General features: G+C 39.9%; 2 protein-coding genes across 4 annotated transcripts in view; one reads left to right on the top strand and one right to left on the bottom strand.

Moving 5' to 3' along the window:
• c6h15orf39 (chromosome 6 C15orf39 homolog) overlaps positions 1–254 on the top strand; it is a 10,316-nt gene extending 10,062 nt beyond the window's left edge. For both annotated transcript variants that reach the window (XM_034084833.2, XM_071203518.1), the window contains exon 4: positions 1–254. This exon is cut by the window's left edge and continues 1,679 nt beyond it. The gene's annotated coding sequence lies outside the window, so the exon portion shown is untranslated.
• Positions 255–1,415: 1,161 nt separating this feature from the next.
• Positions 1,416–17,080, bottom strand: arih1 (ariadne ubiquitin-conjugating enzyme E2 binding protein homolog 1 (Drosophila)). Of its 2 annotated transcripts, none has more exons than XM_034084875.2 (14): positions 16,602–17,080; positions 10,965–11,032; positions 10,713–10,860; positions 8,572–8,664; positions 8,439–8,494; positions 7,585–7,651; positions 5,670–5,776; positions 5,517–5,559; positions 5,345–5,416; positions 4,812–4,942; positions 4,640–4,700; positions 4,049–4,309; positions 3,334–3,446; positions 1,416–3,251 (listed from the first exon to the last, which is right to left on the bottom strand). In XM_034084875.2, the coding sequence occupies exons 1-14, from the start codon at positions 16,887–16,889 to the stop codon at positions 3,167–3,169; spliced, it is 1,593 nt and encodes a 530-aa protein (XP_033940766.1). In that variant the 5' UTR covers positions 16,890–17,080; the 3' UTR covers positions 1,416–3,166. The 2 variants fall into 2 exon arrangements, with proteins under 2 accessions (XP_033940766.1, XP_033940767.1); XM_034084876.2 differs by having other exon boundaries at positions 4,643–4,700.
• Positions 17,081–17,113: the final 33 nt, after the last annotated feature.

Here is a 17,113-nt window from a genome sequence, read left to right as displayed (position 1 = left end):
CAAAGGCTGTTTATTCACCCCGATGACTGTAGTACTTTGTGTTGTATTGTGTGTAATTTAAGCTGGACAAGCATTAGTGTGGGACTCTACCAAAGCTGCCTAAGAGATCTTTGATGACACCCACACTGCTGTTTTAATCACTGAACATGGAGACTTTCCCCTCAAATCATATTCAGTTTTGTTGGACTACTGCAGACGAAATGTTTTGTGTTTTTCTCACGGTTTTAAATAAATGTTTGGAATGATTCAATGTCTCCTGCTGTTGAAAGTGTACTTTTCTGCCAAATATACTTGGTGTTTTTTACTATGGGACTACTTGACCTTTTTTACTCACCTGAGTTGCATGAGATGTCTTGAATATCAAAGATATATTCAACATATCACTCCATCTGTAACACTGGGGATTACCAGCTATACCTTCTCATCATGTAGGACAAAATAAATGTAAGACCTTGTGTGACTTAACTGTTAGAGTAACCTGTCACCTCACAGCTAATGAAACTTAGTCATTGTCACAGGTGTGATACTTTAAATGGTAAAACGGACTAGTATAACAATGAGCAGATCGTTTTGTAAACATTACCTTTGGAAAATAACCTGATATGCAAACCTTCATGTTGGAATAACAGTATCTTTGCCTCCATCCTGTGGCAGAATGCTAAATAGCTTTTTGAGGTTGACAGATGGGTTAAGCTTATGTATCTAACAACCATAGTACACAATGGCAGTATTCAGAAAGAAACAGGTTGAAATAAATCATTTTTTTTATTATGACGAAAAGTCTTTTGAATGAAACAAACCTTGTCCATTATCAAACAATGACCCGTGCCAGAGCGATATTTGCAACATTTTGCACTTTAATATTTTCTCCAAAACAGAACACTAATTTTTCCCACATTTTTACACTAATAGGAAATAAAACAACTTTGATAGCATAAAGAAAAGATATGTAGAAAAAAGTATTAAAACGTTTTTGGATGTCTCAATTCAATGTAAGTAGCTGCTTGTGTTACTTCAAACGGTAAGTTAAAATGTTCTACTAGCACACAGAATGAACAGTGAGCCCTGGGGAGTGTTTATGATCACAGCTGAGCGGCTGTGTTACTGCAGGACAGCTAAGCCCATCTTTTAAAACTACCCATTCAACTGGTGACATACAAACAACCACCTGATCTTTATCATACAAATCTGCAAATAAAAGTGGTGCAAAGAAGTACCTTTTTTTTTGCAGAAAGTCAAAATGATTCAAGGAGTTACCAAATGAAGTCTACGCAATTCTGGAAGACACAGCTCTGCCATGGCCGGTCGTTCACTACATCGCAAAAATACATAGCGTAGACATGAATCATGGATGTTTGGGTAATTAATGATTGCAACCAAACCTACTCTAATGACTCACACAGTACTCCCAAAAATGAGATTTCTCATGACATTTATTCAAATAAACAATACAGTTTATAATTTGCTAGGATGAAATAATAAGTTTGAACACATTAGAAGCATTTTGGGTGAGAATTCCCCAAAGATCTGAGACTGGGTTAAAAGATGTGTTTTAATGAAAGCTGACATCTTCTGACTTGCATCAGTGCCTGTTTTTCCATGTCCCCTCCAGTCACTCGTGTTAGGACTGCCATATTGCAGAGACATGAACGAGCATTTACAAGCAGAGAGCTTGACACCAGAACAACCACCACATAGAACAATGTAAAACCTTGAGGGGCACTGACATGTCAATGTTGAATCCTCAACCCATGTGCGAAAAATTCAGTCTTTAATGCAAAAGCATAACGGCGTTAAAAAAAAAAGTGTCCTACAACCTTTAGAAGTCTCCCCTATATTCTTTATCTGCCTAAGGATCACAGAAGTCCACCTGTGTAGCTCGGTTTAAAGCTTTGTTCGTTCTCACCGCAGGGCAAGAGATCTCTTAAAGGAGGCCCGGCCACTATCATGTCGCCCAAGTAGTCCCTGCAAGAGTGATGCAAACGCCTGACCCTGTTTGACAGTGATCCAGCCCAATTAGCAGCTCAAAGCTGTGCAGTCGGTACATTCTATTACCCTCATTCAATCCCCAAGGTGCAACTGAGCTTCAAGAGGGCTACCTCAAGCCACGTCGGGAAAGAGAGAGAAAAAAGAAAAGAGTGAATGTCACTCAGTTTGGCTCTTGCAAATAATTAGTAATATTCTTAAATGTTATCACCTCTAAAAACAATTAAGGGGGTACGGCAAACGGTTAGAATAGGAGGACACAGGGGCGTTGCATTCTACCTCACCTCTGAACTGTAAAATCTTTTCTGCTCTGGGTTTCTAACTTAGCAGTGCGCTTTAACGGAGTCCTTTAGCTGATTACTTGGCGACTAATAGAAATTCTTTTTACCAATGCCCATTTGGAATTACTAATAAGGTGGAACCTGTGTACTGCTCTGAAGAGACTGAGGATGACAGGACGATGATAAGACATCCGACTCCCACTCAGAGGAGGGAGTTCACAGACTCAACGTACTTGGAAAAAGTACACCTTTCTCGATATTGGTGAAGAATAAATATTTCAAAATTTCAAAATTATGCAAACACGTGCCACTCTTGCTCTTCCATGCATATGGACTATTTACAAATTGGAAAATACAGACTTACTAATTTGTTCTTTAGATGTATTTTTCTTCTTTCCCCCCTGAAATGTCTTTGCCCCTTTGCAATCAACCTATCAACATTCAGCCACTCAGACAAGGATCTCAACACATACTGCACACATGGCCAGGACAATTAAAGCTGTGTTGAAATCATTTTCACACTAATGGGAAAACAAAAAGTCAAAATCAAAAACACAAAAAGAGTCACAAGCAAATAAAACAAAAGGAAAATAAGATAGTTCAGGGGAGGTGTTACAATACAAGCCCAACGGATGTATTTGTTTAAGATGGATTCTCTGCTTTCTCAAGACTCCACTCGGTTGCTAACAATACTGTAGTACACTTTCTTTTTATTACTCTACCTTTTATTTAAATATAATTTATTTTGAAGATTTTGTTAAACAAATCCAGGAAAAATGATGCAAAAGTGGTTGGTTTGCCAAAGGAGAGGCGGCAGAAGGCCCGTGCTGCCCTGTTAAATTGCATCAGCGCTCTAGTTTGTCAAGATACTCAAGAGTCTGTTGCATTGGGACGTGTCCTCAATCCTCTATGTACTCCCACAGGTCCTTCTCATAGCCTTCATGCACGTGCTGTAGCAGCACTCTTCGCCGGCTCTCACAGTATCTGCAGAGGAACAACACATTGTTAGCGTCTGAGAACATGCATAAACGTAACAGTGGACGGCAGGAGATGAGGATTTACTGACCTGTACTTATCTTGTACTTTCTGCTTGATATCCTGCAAGGAATCCTGGGAGATATCCCGCTCTAGGTAGCCAGACAGCACCTCAGTGGCATTTTCCAGGTCTGCCTGGTTGTTCTAATGAACCAAGACATTGATAAACACTATTATTCTGACCGAAATAACAGCTATTCATGATAATGTTGCCTACACTTTAAAGCAGAGTTTGTCAGGATTTTTGAGGCCATCAGCAGAAGGCTCAAAGAGCAGGGACCCCGGCCAACAACATAAGCGTAAAAGTTAATCAAATATAAACAATATGTAGCCACTAGTTCAGCGTTATGGATAGGTAGCACACACAATTCAGTTAGTAACAGTAACGCTATCATTGATGTTGTCTAAATTAAATAGGTTGTTTCTTTTTATGAATAAGCCATTTATCTTTACTAATAATATGTTAGGTACAAGTACATGGTACTCTAATGTGTGTTTTTTTTTTTTTACTTTCAAAACAATGAAGGCTTAATTTAGGGGCACCCCTGCAGTAACTCTGAGGACCCCCTAGTGGTCATGGACCCCATGTTGAATACCCCTGCTTTAAAGCCTTCTGCCAAAAGGACGTTTGGCTCGTTTTCCTTTCAACAGTCAGGTGACTCTTTTGGTCAGTGGACTGGATCTGCTGCCAGAGGAGTGATGAGAGGAAATGATGCCAGCATCTAGAGGGATTTCTGTTTGTTTACCTCAAAAATGATGGACTGGTTGTTCTTCTTGAGGTAGAAGGCAAAGACGTAGGTGAACATGAGTGTAGAGCGACACTGGCACAGCACATCCACGGCCTTCTTCAGGAACTGCACCTCAATCCAGGACATGTTGTGCTGCTGCATCTCCTCCATCTTCTGCTTGACCTGAGCATAGAGCTTGTGCTCAAAGCGCAGGCTCTGCATGTGGTTCATGTAGCGGTTGCAGTAGAACAGGTACCTCTGCAAGGCTGCTCTGGAGCGCTGCACACAGGATGGAATTGGCCTTGACTCTTTTAAATCAAGATGACTTATAAATCTTAAAACTGACTGGTTACCGTTAACAAAATGTCTCAATTGTATTCTGCAGGCCATTCTTCAGTATCTAACATGTTGTAATGAACATTTGTAATTACACACACGTAGCATCTTACCCGTCATTGTTTCCACTGCACAGTTTTTGGATGGACTTCTTTATGATGTACAATCGTTTACGTGATACACGGTACCTTGTTGAATTTCACTCAGAAAAACGCCAAAATAAAATGGCATGCACGCGTCCCTAAAAGGTATTAATGAGTCAAGTTTTTTTACCACCTCTTGAGCATCTCTGGCTGCCTTAGCATCATCTTCATTGTAGCGATTGCAGTTGTACCTGTAACATCACCAGGTTAGAACCATCTATACATGTCACTACTATTAGACAAACAATAACAGTGATATTTCATATTGACCATCTTTAACTGTATATGCTATGAGCTCTTACCAGGCAGAGCCATGGGGCTCCCATGGACCCAGGCAGACCCAGCAGAACTCAGCTTTGCAGTTCTGGTTCCGACAAACCATGTGATTGCAGCCACCATCTTTCTCAATGGTCACATGGCATTTTGGACACTCCTATCATGAGAGAAAAATAATGAGTTTTGCAAACAAATAAACAGAAAAAAGCAACAATAAAAAGCTTTGGATGTTAAAGTTTGAGAAGCAGTTTGTTTTTTGGCAGATCTTTTAGAAGTCTAGAGTTGTGACATTTTTTGTATGCCTGATGTCTTGGGACAGGATACATTCAATCTAATTGTGGGCCAGCAGCCGTGCCGGCAATCAAAAGTTGACCATTTAAAAGTGATGAAATGTATGTACACCTAACTAAAGGGACTGTGCAGTCCTTCATTTGACCCCATGTTCAAAAACGGATTGTTCAGTATGATCAGATCAGTATTTCCACAATTAAAATGTCTTCAAGATCATGCAACTAGTTACATGCCAACACAAGCCAGACACACATCTTTGATTCCATACCTTAGTATTTGCTGCAATCCAGTTTGAAGTTTCACTGTCATCGTCACATTTCTTTATCCATTTTCTCAACCACTAAAAAAAAGAATATAAATAAGAGATATTAACAGAATGAATGCTAATCTTAATAGGTTAACATGTCTGCAAGTTGTATAGCCTTTCCCGATTAGCTTACCTTACACTTGACAGGATCATGCCAATTCTCTCCACAGTTGAAGCTGCACCAAGAGGAGGCAACACAATATACATTTAGACAAAGCTTAATAAGCGAGTGTCGCTAGCTGTTAACAACTGTCTAATACACCCAATTCTAAACAAGCCATCTTACCAGAACTGACGGCCACACTTGCACCTCACTGGCTTGGCATCTGGGTACTGGACTTTGACAACATGATGGCAGTCTGGTGCAGGGCACCACTTTAACAGTCGATTGCACTTTGAAGGAGTAATGAGAGGTAGAACATCAATCTGTAGTTTCATGGACGCTTAAGTACAAATAAGGTCCCTGCATTTCAAAATAGTGCATATAGTATAAACCTAAAAGCTAAACCTCATAAATCAAGGCTTCATATTCCAATACATCATACTAGGGATGCTCCGATCAATCGGCCGCCGATCGATATCGGCCGATATTCACTCTCTGCGGATCGATCGGTGCTCTCTATAAAGGCCGATCGGGAGAGCTGATCACATGACGTAAAATACATGACACTTTTCTCCGTGCGCGGCAAAACAAGCTCGCCAAAGTGGCTTCGCCGGTCTGGCAGTATTTTAAGGTGTCCGAAAATGACAATAAAATAGCGGTATGCAACGTGTGTGAAGCAGAAATCCTGCAGCTCCACCCGCTGTGACGGACCGGTGAGCGGAGCAACACACACACTAAGAGTTAGACTTAACACACTTAGCTATTTTATCTACCTCTGGAACAAGCTAAACAAGTTATACATATATTTATTCTTCAATGTCGGGTCACTCATTACTGGATCAGTGAGCTGCATGAGACGATACTGACAGACTGTCAGGAGAGAGAGAGGGAGAGAGAGAGAGAGGAAAAGAGAGAGGGAGAGAGAGAGGGAGAGAGAGGAAAAGAGAGAGAGAGAGGAAAAGATAGCGCTTTCACTAATTTCTCCCGTGTTATTATCCAAAGTTAATGTAAACTTGAATAATGTGAATGTGAATGTAATAATTATGTTGGTTGTTGTTTGTGGAAGCGCCAGTGAATGAGCCCCATGAACTGAGTTTTAAACCATAGGCTCATAGGCTCCACCCACTCGATCGGATCGGCGATCGGTATCAGCCGATAGGGAAGGGTACCGAGCCCCGGTATTAAACGGGCCCCGGGGCTGAATTATTAAAGACCGTGGTACCATTAAGCTCCGACGTTAGCGGTCTTTTTATCGGTACTGGAGACATGTACAAAATATGTCTTGTGTATTATTGCTACACAAACATTATATTGCAGTTTTAGTGTCGCCAACTCTGTTTCTAACATGCAAAAAGACTGCAAAATGCTTCTATGATTATTTTTTGTATTTTCGATCTCTCTCCCCCGCCTGCTTGCGAGGGGGCGGGGCAGTTTACACACACGCAGCTGCTACATGCAGCAACACACACACGGAGGAGATGGCGGAGAGAACGCGCTCGGAGGTTTGGTTAAACTTTACCCGTCTCGCTGCTCGTTGCCTAAAGTGCAATAAGAGTTTAGCATGTAAGGGCAGTAACACGAGCAATTTGTCTAAACATCTTGCAAAAGTGCACCACATCCAGACGGAGAAATGCACCGTTTTTGACTGTCTTTCTAGTAGCTCTGTAGCCCAATCCACGAGTAATGTTTCCACGTCAGGTGTTATGTATGCTAGCAGCAACACACGGAGTTAACTCCATTATAGAGGTGACTGAGGTATTTATTTTGTTAAAGTTTCAGCTATTCTGTCATCAGATTATTTAATACGATTTGTTAAAACGTTGTTGTTTCTTTTGATGTGAAATATTATGTATTTAATTTAAATAAAAAAGCAATGTTAGTTTTGTTCACAATTTGTTTACCTTATTTTTTTTTTTTCCAAAAGAACCGATAAAAGACCGGACCGATAAGCGGTATCGATAAAAGTAGTAGTACCGTTAAAACCTTAACGATACCCATCCCTATGAGCCGATACTGATTCCGGCGATCGGCCCCAAAATTGCCGATCGGAGCATCCCTACATCATACTGTTAAAGACAAAAAAAATCTCAAAGCTTACCTCTACAAAACTATTCGTTATTAAATGCTGGTACTTCAACTTCACTTTTGAATCTGTTATGAGGCGCCTATAGGAGAGGTCAAATCATTCATTAGCCTTCATTACATCAAATTGATAACTTTGTTCAAAGGCTTTTTCCTTCATGTGCATAACTTCCAAGAAACAATACAGGAAAGAAAAAAGATTTCAAACAATTCCACATCTAAGGAATTGCTCAATCGAATCAAATGTAAATTGGTGTTTAAATATGAATTTGTCCGCAATTAATAACTATTTTACAACATATTTCCAAATAAGAAAAATGTGATTTTAAGTGCAGGCGTTCAACTAATTGGTACAAAATGCATTTCATGAAACTAAACGTGAACCACAACTATTCTATACTAGTCTGCTGGGTGTCCTGCTAGCTGGTCAGATCAGAATGTAGGTTAAGACAATTAGTCATCTTACGAGCTGGCAGAAGGGATTAGTGTGCTCACTTTCAATATCAAGGTACAACAGGCACAACATCAACATTGTAAGGTAGCCAAGTAAAGATGCAACTAGAAAGCCCACTTTTTTTAGTATGCCAAATGTCAAGTAAAGTACTTTAATTAATAGTTTCTACTAAACCTATGGTTTGAATAGAGAAATCATATCTCATTTAAATACAAAATTAAATTCTGTTTTACATTGCAGATATAACAATGCTCTTTCTCAAGTAGTTTGTTATTGAACTGCGTTTGTCTCTGTTCCCAAAAATAAAAAACTGAAATCATTTTTGTTTCCTGTCACTCACAATATACATGTGCGGATCACTGCTGACCAACATGTGACGAGACATCAAAACAAATAAGGCACAGAACGATACTCACATGACTGTGTTGTCATCAACCAAAATGTCACAACTATGAGCAGGACAGGAAATGGTCTGGGAAAACAACAAATCATTAGTCAGACAGCTAAGACTAACAGTGCCTCGTGCCATAGAATAAAGGTAGTAGGTACCTGTCCCATTCCTTCTTCTATGATTTTGGTGGTCAGGTAGTCTCCCCAGCACTGCATGCAGAACTTGTGTCCACACTCCAAGCCCGTAAAATACTGTAAGAGAGAAGCACCTCATGAATAACACAAACAAGACATCACATGATTAGAAGCAAATGCACTTCTAGTAACCAAGCCAAAGCCTTCAGGGTGATTCAGAGAAAACCACATCTTTCAAAACACATTTTTTAACAAAGTGATTTATATAACAAGTGGATCATTTGTTGTGCTTCAAATTCCAAAATATAAACAATCCATGTTAGAATATCTAGATTATTTAGCTTTCTTTCAGATGTTAGGACACACACTAAATATCAGAGCTGAAACACAAAACCACCTCACTGTGATAATATGTATTCTTTTTGGAGTTTTCACCTTGACTTTGAAATTATTCTTATTGGATTAATTTAACCCAACCCCAAAAGATTAACATTATGAAATCCATATTTAGGTGGTTTGTCATAAAGAAAGACAGTGTGTGAAGTGTGTTGATCAAAGATGTCATAAGGCGAAAGTGACAATCTTGTTATGCTCAAATAAACAAACATTTTACAAAAAATACAAGTACTGAGTTTGAACACATTTGACCATTAGAGCGCTCAGATTTCAGAGGTCTTAATCAAACAACATGATTGCATTCAGATGTTTGGATTAGAGGAACTTTGCGCTGATTCACTTTAACTGAAAAGCTGATCGAAGTGATTTCTTTAATCAACCGACTCATGCTGATGCGGGACCAAAACGTGCGGGCTGGGTGGGACACACCGCAAAAACTATTGCGACAGACACTCACAGACGGCATGAACTTGACCGACCATATGTGACCCGCTCTATCGAAATCAGTCGGAAGTCGCAACGGCTCATTTCAGAATAAACGTGGATTTACGTAAAAAACTATTTTTTCAGGGTTCGGGTGTTTTGTTTGATTTTAAACAAAGTCTTGGCTTTCAGAATATGAAACTTTTATTTCCAAAATCACACGATAAATACATTTTTGAAGCTTGTAAAGGGAGGAAGACGGGCACCTCTCACTCGCAATCTGCTCTTCCAGCAGCGCCGCCCCCCCTCCCTCCGGCTGAAATTATGAATGTAAGAGTATAGTAATCATAGATAACACGGCAGGGTCCGTTACAGTTTGTTTTCATCTGATTTAAATTAAACAAAGTCTTGGCTTTCAGAATATTAAACTTGTTTCGGCAAATTCAGATGATAAATATAACTTTGAAGCTTGTAACGGCATAATTACAAGCGGAGAACGGAGTAATTTAACGTCACAGCAGGCATAACAACAGCCGGTGTTTCTCGTGAGGGTTTTCCCCGGGAAACAAACACAATACACACAAAAATACACAAACACTCGCGAGCTTCCCCTCCAAATGAAAATATCTTCCCTCCGTAGTATTTTGATAATTTGCTCCGCTAATAATCAATCAGATCGATGGATTCCAGAGAAGAGGAAACTTTGAAGGCCTTTTTCTCAAAATGAGGACTCTGTGACAGTCATTATATAATGTGACATATTTCGCTTAATATTTGGAGTACAAAAACAATCCTGATATCATTAGAAAGCTAGGAATCTCCTCTTTCCAGCAGTGTATACAACTCAAAATGTGTCTTCGGGTCAATGCGACTGATTTCGATGGAGCAGGTCACATATGATGTTTGGTCAGGGCCTTGAAGGATTGTTCTAGCAACACCAAATTGCCCCACAGGTATTCATTGAAAGGGGCTTGCAGGCGGAATGACCCTCAAACAATGTATTCATTTCTAACTTTGACATCAGGAGGAGTGGTGGGTAACTCAAACAATCTTTAGATTTGATCCTTTATCACTTTTACGACTTTAAAAAATTGTGAATGTAGTTTAGTGTCAATAAATCAATTCACAGTTTAATGAATCTAAAGAAACGGTTGTCTTATTTATAACGGTGCCTCAGTTTTGCATTTACCAATTTAAAAATCTCTCTTAAATCTCCATTGTGGTATGAAGCCAAAACACAGCTTTGTAGAGTCACTTTCAACATTATAACTATCATAAACCACAACATGATCCAGAACAGACATTGAGCTACTGAAACACAATGCTGGTTTCATAATAGGACTTACAGAGTTGGGGAAGTTCAGATAGCAGATCTGACATGGCATGTCCTGTGCCGATGATCTAGTGTTGATTGCAGGACGGATCCTAGGCTTCTTACTGGGGTTAATGACATGACACTCGGAGAAAAGCTTGTCCAGATTACCATCAAAATACCTGTAATAATCGAGACAAAAATGTATCAGTGTTAAATTGCATTAAGAAATAAACTCTCCCGGGCACTTTAAGGGGGGGGAAGGATGCACTAGAGAGATTCTTACCTCTCCATGAGCTTTTCTTTATCCCAGTTGAAGTGACTGAGAAGGATTCGTGTTATTGTTGCAGGATTCTAGAAGAACAAGAAGGGTTGGTTAGAAATAAAGCTAGAGTTTGCGTTTCACAACAACAAGGGTACATTTGACATGAAAAGACACCTCCACAAATGTATGCCAAGTTTAACTTTCTTCGTGGCAAAACACACAGCTTTATAGCCTAGGTTTCAATAGTAGGTTAATCCTAGCAGTAGACCAGAATTGTTATTTAAACTGTAAATGAAAATAGTTGATTAAATAGTTCTCACTTCCAATAATATTTACTATCCACCAATGTATGTTAAGCTGTATTCCCGCTGATGGTACAGCCCTATTCAACGCATCTCACTTTTGTTACTGTGTACTGTTCAGATTTGTGTTTCCCCCTGCAGTGTAGGCGGGGTAATCAGCTGTTCCCCATAGCAAGACTCCTTGGCCCTTTCTCATTTCATCAAATCCCCCTCATCGACTCCTCGGTCCTCCGGTAGTGACCCGGAAATGAATTTTAGCGTGCCATGTTGAAGGACATCTCATTTCTCTAAATGCACTTCGAGGACCGAGGACCGAGCGTCGAGGAGGCTCTCTGGAGGAGCTATAACCGAGGATACACTGATGGGTCCTCCACGGCTCCTTCATGGATGCATTTCCGGCAACAGAGATGTTTCAAAGAGTCGTGACGCACGGCCGGACTTATCTCAGCCAATGACAGCTCTGCATGCATCCCCTGGATATTATTTTATTAACTGCTTTCATCGCGACGCGATGTTTACAGTGAGAACAGCTGTGAGGTCCGTGCAGAAAGCAGAGCAGTGTGTATAATATATATCACTCAGTATAACAGGCCTATATTACTCTCTGTATTTGCTGTAGTTTAGTAGATATCTACAAACAAAGAGTCGATATTTTTCTACAACCATTTAGTGCTTCACAATAAAATACACAACGGCTGTAGCCTGTTTTAGGAGCTGTATGTGCGTGTGTGTGGTGTAGGTGTGTGTGGTACAGTGTGTGCATAGATGCAGCGGACAGACAGGTCTCAGTTGGTTTGGTGTCCTCTGCTTACTTTTAATACTTGTAAATACAACTTTTGGCCCGTAATTTATTTCCCTCATTGTAGCGACCAGAGGGGAGAGGGGGGGATATATCCAGTCTCTGATAGTGTTACGTTATTATGAGTGCTCTGTTTGATTCTGAAATTGTATATATTTATATAAATATATACATATATATGTGTGTGTGTGTGTGTGTGTGTGTGTCCGCATCTGTAGCCTGTTATTGTCTCATTATACCGCACTGTGAATGAATCAAAGTAAATATAGAAGTCATCATGAACACATCTGTCCATCAGACAGAGTCTGCTGTGCCTCCTGTCATCATTAATGGACGTCTCTTTAAAATGACCGCTCAGAGGAGAGAAGTTCTCATTTCTCTAACCGCCTGCTGCTTCCCCTACTCTCTCCTCGGTTCCCCTCCTCGGCTCCTCCGCTCGCATCTCCTGTGGGCGGGACTAAGTAAAGAGGATAGGAGTCGAGGAGGGGAGTTCGAGAAATGAGAAAGGGCCCTTGTAAGGCCGTGTAAATGAAAGAGTTGTTTACTCCTGTCATCGGCAACCAAAAACAGGTATGTATCTTAGTCATTTGTAAAGGCACGGTGTGCGTCAAGTTTTGGCTGCAAGGTTTTTTCAAATCTTGGTTGAGTGAAAAAAAAAAATGCTGCCAGGTTTATGCAGCATATCCTGTGACACTTTGGTAGCAATTGTCTATAATTAGGGATGCTCTGATCGATCGGTCACCGATCGAGATCGGCCGATACTCACTCTCTACCGGTCGATCGGTGCTCTCTAAACATGCCGATCGGGAGAGCCGATCGCATGACGTAAAATACATGACACTTTTCTCTGTGCGGCAAAACAAGCTCGCCTAAGTGGCTTCACCGGTCTGGCAGTATTTTAAGGTGTCCGAAAAAGACAGTAAAATAGCGGTATGCAACGTGTGTGTGAAGCCGAAATCCTGCAGCTCCACCCGCTGTGACGGACCGGTGAGCGGAACGAAACACACAAGAGTTAGACCTAACACCCTTAGCTATTTTATCTACCTCTGGAACAAGCTAAACTAGTTATACATATATTTATTCTTCACTGTCGGGTCACTCATTACTGGATGAGTGAGCTGCATGAGATACCGACGGGCTGTCAGGAGAGAGAGAGAGAGAGAGAGGGAGAGAGGAAAAGAGAGCGCTTCCGCTCATTTCTCCCGTGTTATTATCCAAAGTTAATGTAAACTTGAATAATGTACATCATTTTAATGTAATAATTAAGTTGATTGTTGTTTGTGGAAGCTCCAGTGAATGAGCCCCATTCACTGAGTTTTAAACATCACTTTAAATGGAAGATTTAAAGTGATGTTTAAATCTTCCATTTAGGCCCCGCCCACTCGATCGGCCCCAAAATTGGCGATCGGAGCATCCCTATTCATAATCAATAAGTATTTTTCAGTGTATTTCACCATTCAACATCATCAAATAGAAACCTTCGAATGAAAAAGGTCCACAACAATCCAACTTCTACTACAATCTTAGGTTGTCCTGTGCAAATCAACATTTAATATTGCATTGGCAGATTCTGCAATGTTCAAAGTATTGCAATATTGATGATGATGTGGCAAATATATATCACAAACAGTATTGTTACACAGAATGAAGCAGAAACTTGTTTACAATTATGTAAAATTCAAATATATTAGCTGCATTTTGTATTTAACCTGCTCTCTACAAAAACAGCGCTAAGTCACAATTTGATGCCACCCTGCAGATTGGTCATGGGTCTAAACTGCAAACAAAGTGCTAAATTGAGATGTCAAATGCAAAGTCAATGGAAAGTGGCAACCAAAATGCAGATTGGTTATGGGTTGCATCTGCACAAGTTGAACACAGCATGCTTGTGGGAGCAGTATAGTGAAATATGAATCACAAAATCTAATCACATTACACACTGCTAACAAATGTATTAAAAAACGGCCATGGTGGTGTCTGTTGGTTAATCAAACATCTCACAGAAACGTGTTTACACATTTTTCCCTATAAACAGTATATTGTGACAAAAATCACTTTGTCTGGCTACTGAGGTAACAACACTGAAGTTTCACTGTGGAAATAGGCACTTATGAGTTTTCCTGGAACAGCTGGGTATTATATGTCAACTTAAACAAAGTAGGTATTAAAAACCCAATTTTTTTTAAATATGTAATGGTTAAATTGCACGAGGATAAGCATTGTTCATACAATTTTAAAATCAGAATGATGCAACAGGAGGCTACTTTATGTCACTGTGCCATGGTCCAACCCTTAAAGCAAACTACCCACTGAAGATTGTTCTCAGGAATTGCAAGATTAGATAGGGGAATTGTCTTAATGTACCAATACACACGATGCTCATTTGATTCCATCCTGCTGTAGTTAAGGATGGGAATCATGGGACTGATTAATGAGACAATATTAATACAATACAGTGTTCAATTCTGTGTTATGTGATAATAACTGTATCCTGATTCAAGAGTGTTTATTATGTTGAGATATTATTTGTATAAGCAAAGAAGGAATGTTTCTCCAAACGGTCAAGTTTTTTATTTCAATGTTATAAGATAAAAAGTTACGATATATTACTTAGTCAGTGCAATCAAATCAAGTTTTATTTATATAGCACATTTATAAACGATTTTTGGTTGAGTCAAAGTGCTGTACATATAATAAAATTAGCCTACAGTAGAGATACTTTACAGCAAATACAACAGCACAAATTGTTCAGAATATCAGTATGAGAAAAAACAACACCCTCTATCCAATGTGTAGTGCTTTCAGATTCATCAAGCCACATGTGCACACATGATATCGCCCAAATGTCAAAGAGACAAAAACAGTAGATAGGGTGAACTCCTATAAAGCATAACGGTTCATGAATTTAAAAAATCTACAATTGAAGATAAACACATTTCAAGAAAACCAATCAGAACATCTGACATTAAAAACATTTATGCCAATATATTCAGTTGCCAGTTTATTACGAATAAGTAGCTAGAACTTATATTCAGTCCATTACAGCAGCACTGCAATACATCCTATTTGTATGACGAAATAGTTGTTGATTTAATTTGAGACTCTTAGGCTTTAGTTTGTGTTGCTGTTGACATGTATTACAGAGGTGTTCGTGACATTTGTTTTACCATTATAAATTGGCTTAGGAAATATTAGAAATACAGTTGAGTTTATCCATGAACAATCTTCAAGGTTGTTTTGCCTTTTAAGTCTTTCTGAAGTTTGCAATGGGATCTTTTACTGTCAACAAAGTCTCTACAGATGAAATAAATCCATCAGCCACTTGTAACTTTACACCTGAAGCGCATTCAGAGGCCAGGCAAATCCAGTCACTCTTGACATGTGAAGGTAACGTCACTAGAGACATTTAAAATTAAGTAAATCCAAGTGAAATTAACAAATCTACTGTCACATACTCTACATTGCAAACTTTGAATCAGAAAAAATATGTGGTTATTTACATTTAATAAGTTATATGGTGCTGCAAATCAATACAAAAAAGCATGTACATGTGAATACTAATTATATGTAGAGTCACCATGTCAGCTTTTCTTACTTTAGAAATAATTGCCATGCGGCTGTACAGTATCTACTGTATTGCTGTTTTACCAATATTCGGTTTTGGGCTAGTTTATATTGAAATAATGCAACCATGAAGCACTTCCTTGTATGATATGCAACACTTATGAAACTATAATTATAGTGACTGGTGTATTAGGAACCCTTTACATTTTATTCTGTACTCAAGTGTAGCTGAGGGAAAGGAAATGGAGGCCCAAGATAACGGTAAGCCAAAGGGCTTCGCTGGGTTCCCCCTTACAATTAATATAACGTTAGCTATGGTAAACTAAACGTTAGCTGTTACAAAACCATAACAGTTGTTCGTAGAATCTTCCAAAACGTTGTTGGAAGTCACGGTTAGATAGCTTGTTAACGTACATAACCTAGCTTGGAACTTGCTAACCAAACTCAATGACCAAGCCTTTCGAGCATTATTAAAATAACGTAAGCGATTCTGTTATTTACACAAAATGTGTAACGAGAAATTGTAATAGCATGTTTAATGCTATCCACCCAGCGTCTCGTGTGAGATGGCAGTTACCTAATTCCATCACTAGAGACGTTATGCCTTTCAAGTGAGGTGCTGGGATAACGGTTACAGTTGGCTAGTTAGCGAGCTAGCTATCTTGAAGCTACATTAGCAAACGGTGCTGCCAACTTCTCAATGGGATTAGACTACTTCCTGGCATAACATTTGTACAGAAATGGCTACTTAAATGAATATATTTAAATGTTTTCAGATGTTAATTTCAAACACTACACACAGAAGAGAGCTATGTTGAGAAATGTCTAATTGTAGAACTGTGTTAATCTTATTCCTGTTGTGGAGCTACCAACTTCCAGCAAGTAAACTACTCCTTACAATGCTAACAGCTAAGCTAACGTCCATGGCCTGTTTATGATTCACCCAAGCCTGGACCCCGGTCTTTCCTGACTGCAGCATACCAGAAAACCTACCTGTATGACCTCGTTGACCTCCCTGATACACTCCACCATATGCTGGAGGATCTGCTCGGCAGTCAAAACCTCGAAACGGTAGTCCTCCTCCTCCTCATCGCCGGGACCGTGGCCACCTCCACCGGTCTCGCCGAGCTCATCTCGCTCCCCACCGGCCACCACGGGATCGACCAACTCCACCTCTCCGAGCTCCAGGTTGTCGTCCTCGGGCTCCTCTTCGGCGCTATCCTCGCTACATTCCTCCTCTTCGTCGTCGTAATCATAGTTATAACCCTCGTCCGAGTCCATTCCTGGGGTGGTTATCAAGTTGTGACAGCACACCTAAGTCTACAGTGTGTGAAATGTCGATTGCGGAACAATACGAAACCCCAAATTATCCGAGCCTCTTTTTCAGCTGCAGCGAAAATAACAACAAAACGTCGCCGCTGCTAAGCCAACAAAGAGACCCAGCGTCACTAACTGACGACGGCCTTACGTCAGATGGGACGTACAGGATAATGTCAAATATATAC

Source organism: Pseudochaenichthys georgianus, chromosome 6 (assembly GCF_902827115.2).
Source record: "Pseudochaenichthys georgianus chromosome 6, fPseGeo1.2, whole genome shotgun sequence".
In the NCBI taxonomy this organism is placed as follows: Eukaryota; Metazoa; Chordata; class Actinopteri; order Perciformes; family Channichthyidae; genus Pseudochaenichthys; species Pseudochaenichthys georgianus.
The sequence above is the reverse complement of the archived record's forward strand: the minus strand, read 5'-3'. Positions and strand labels throughout refer to the sequence as shown.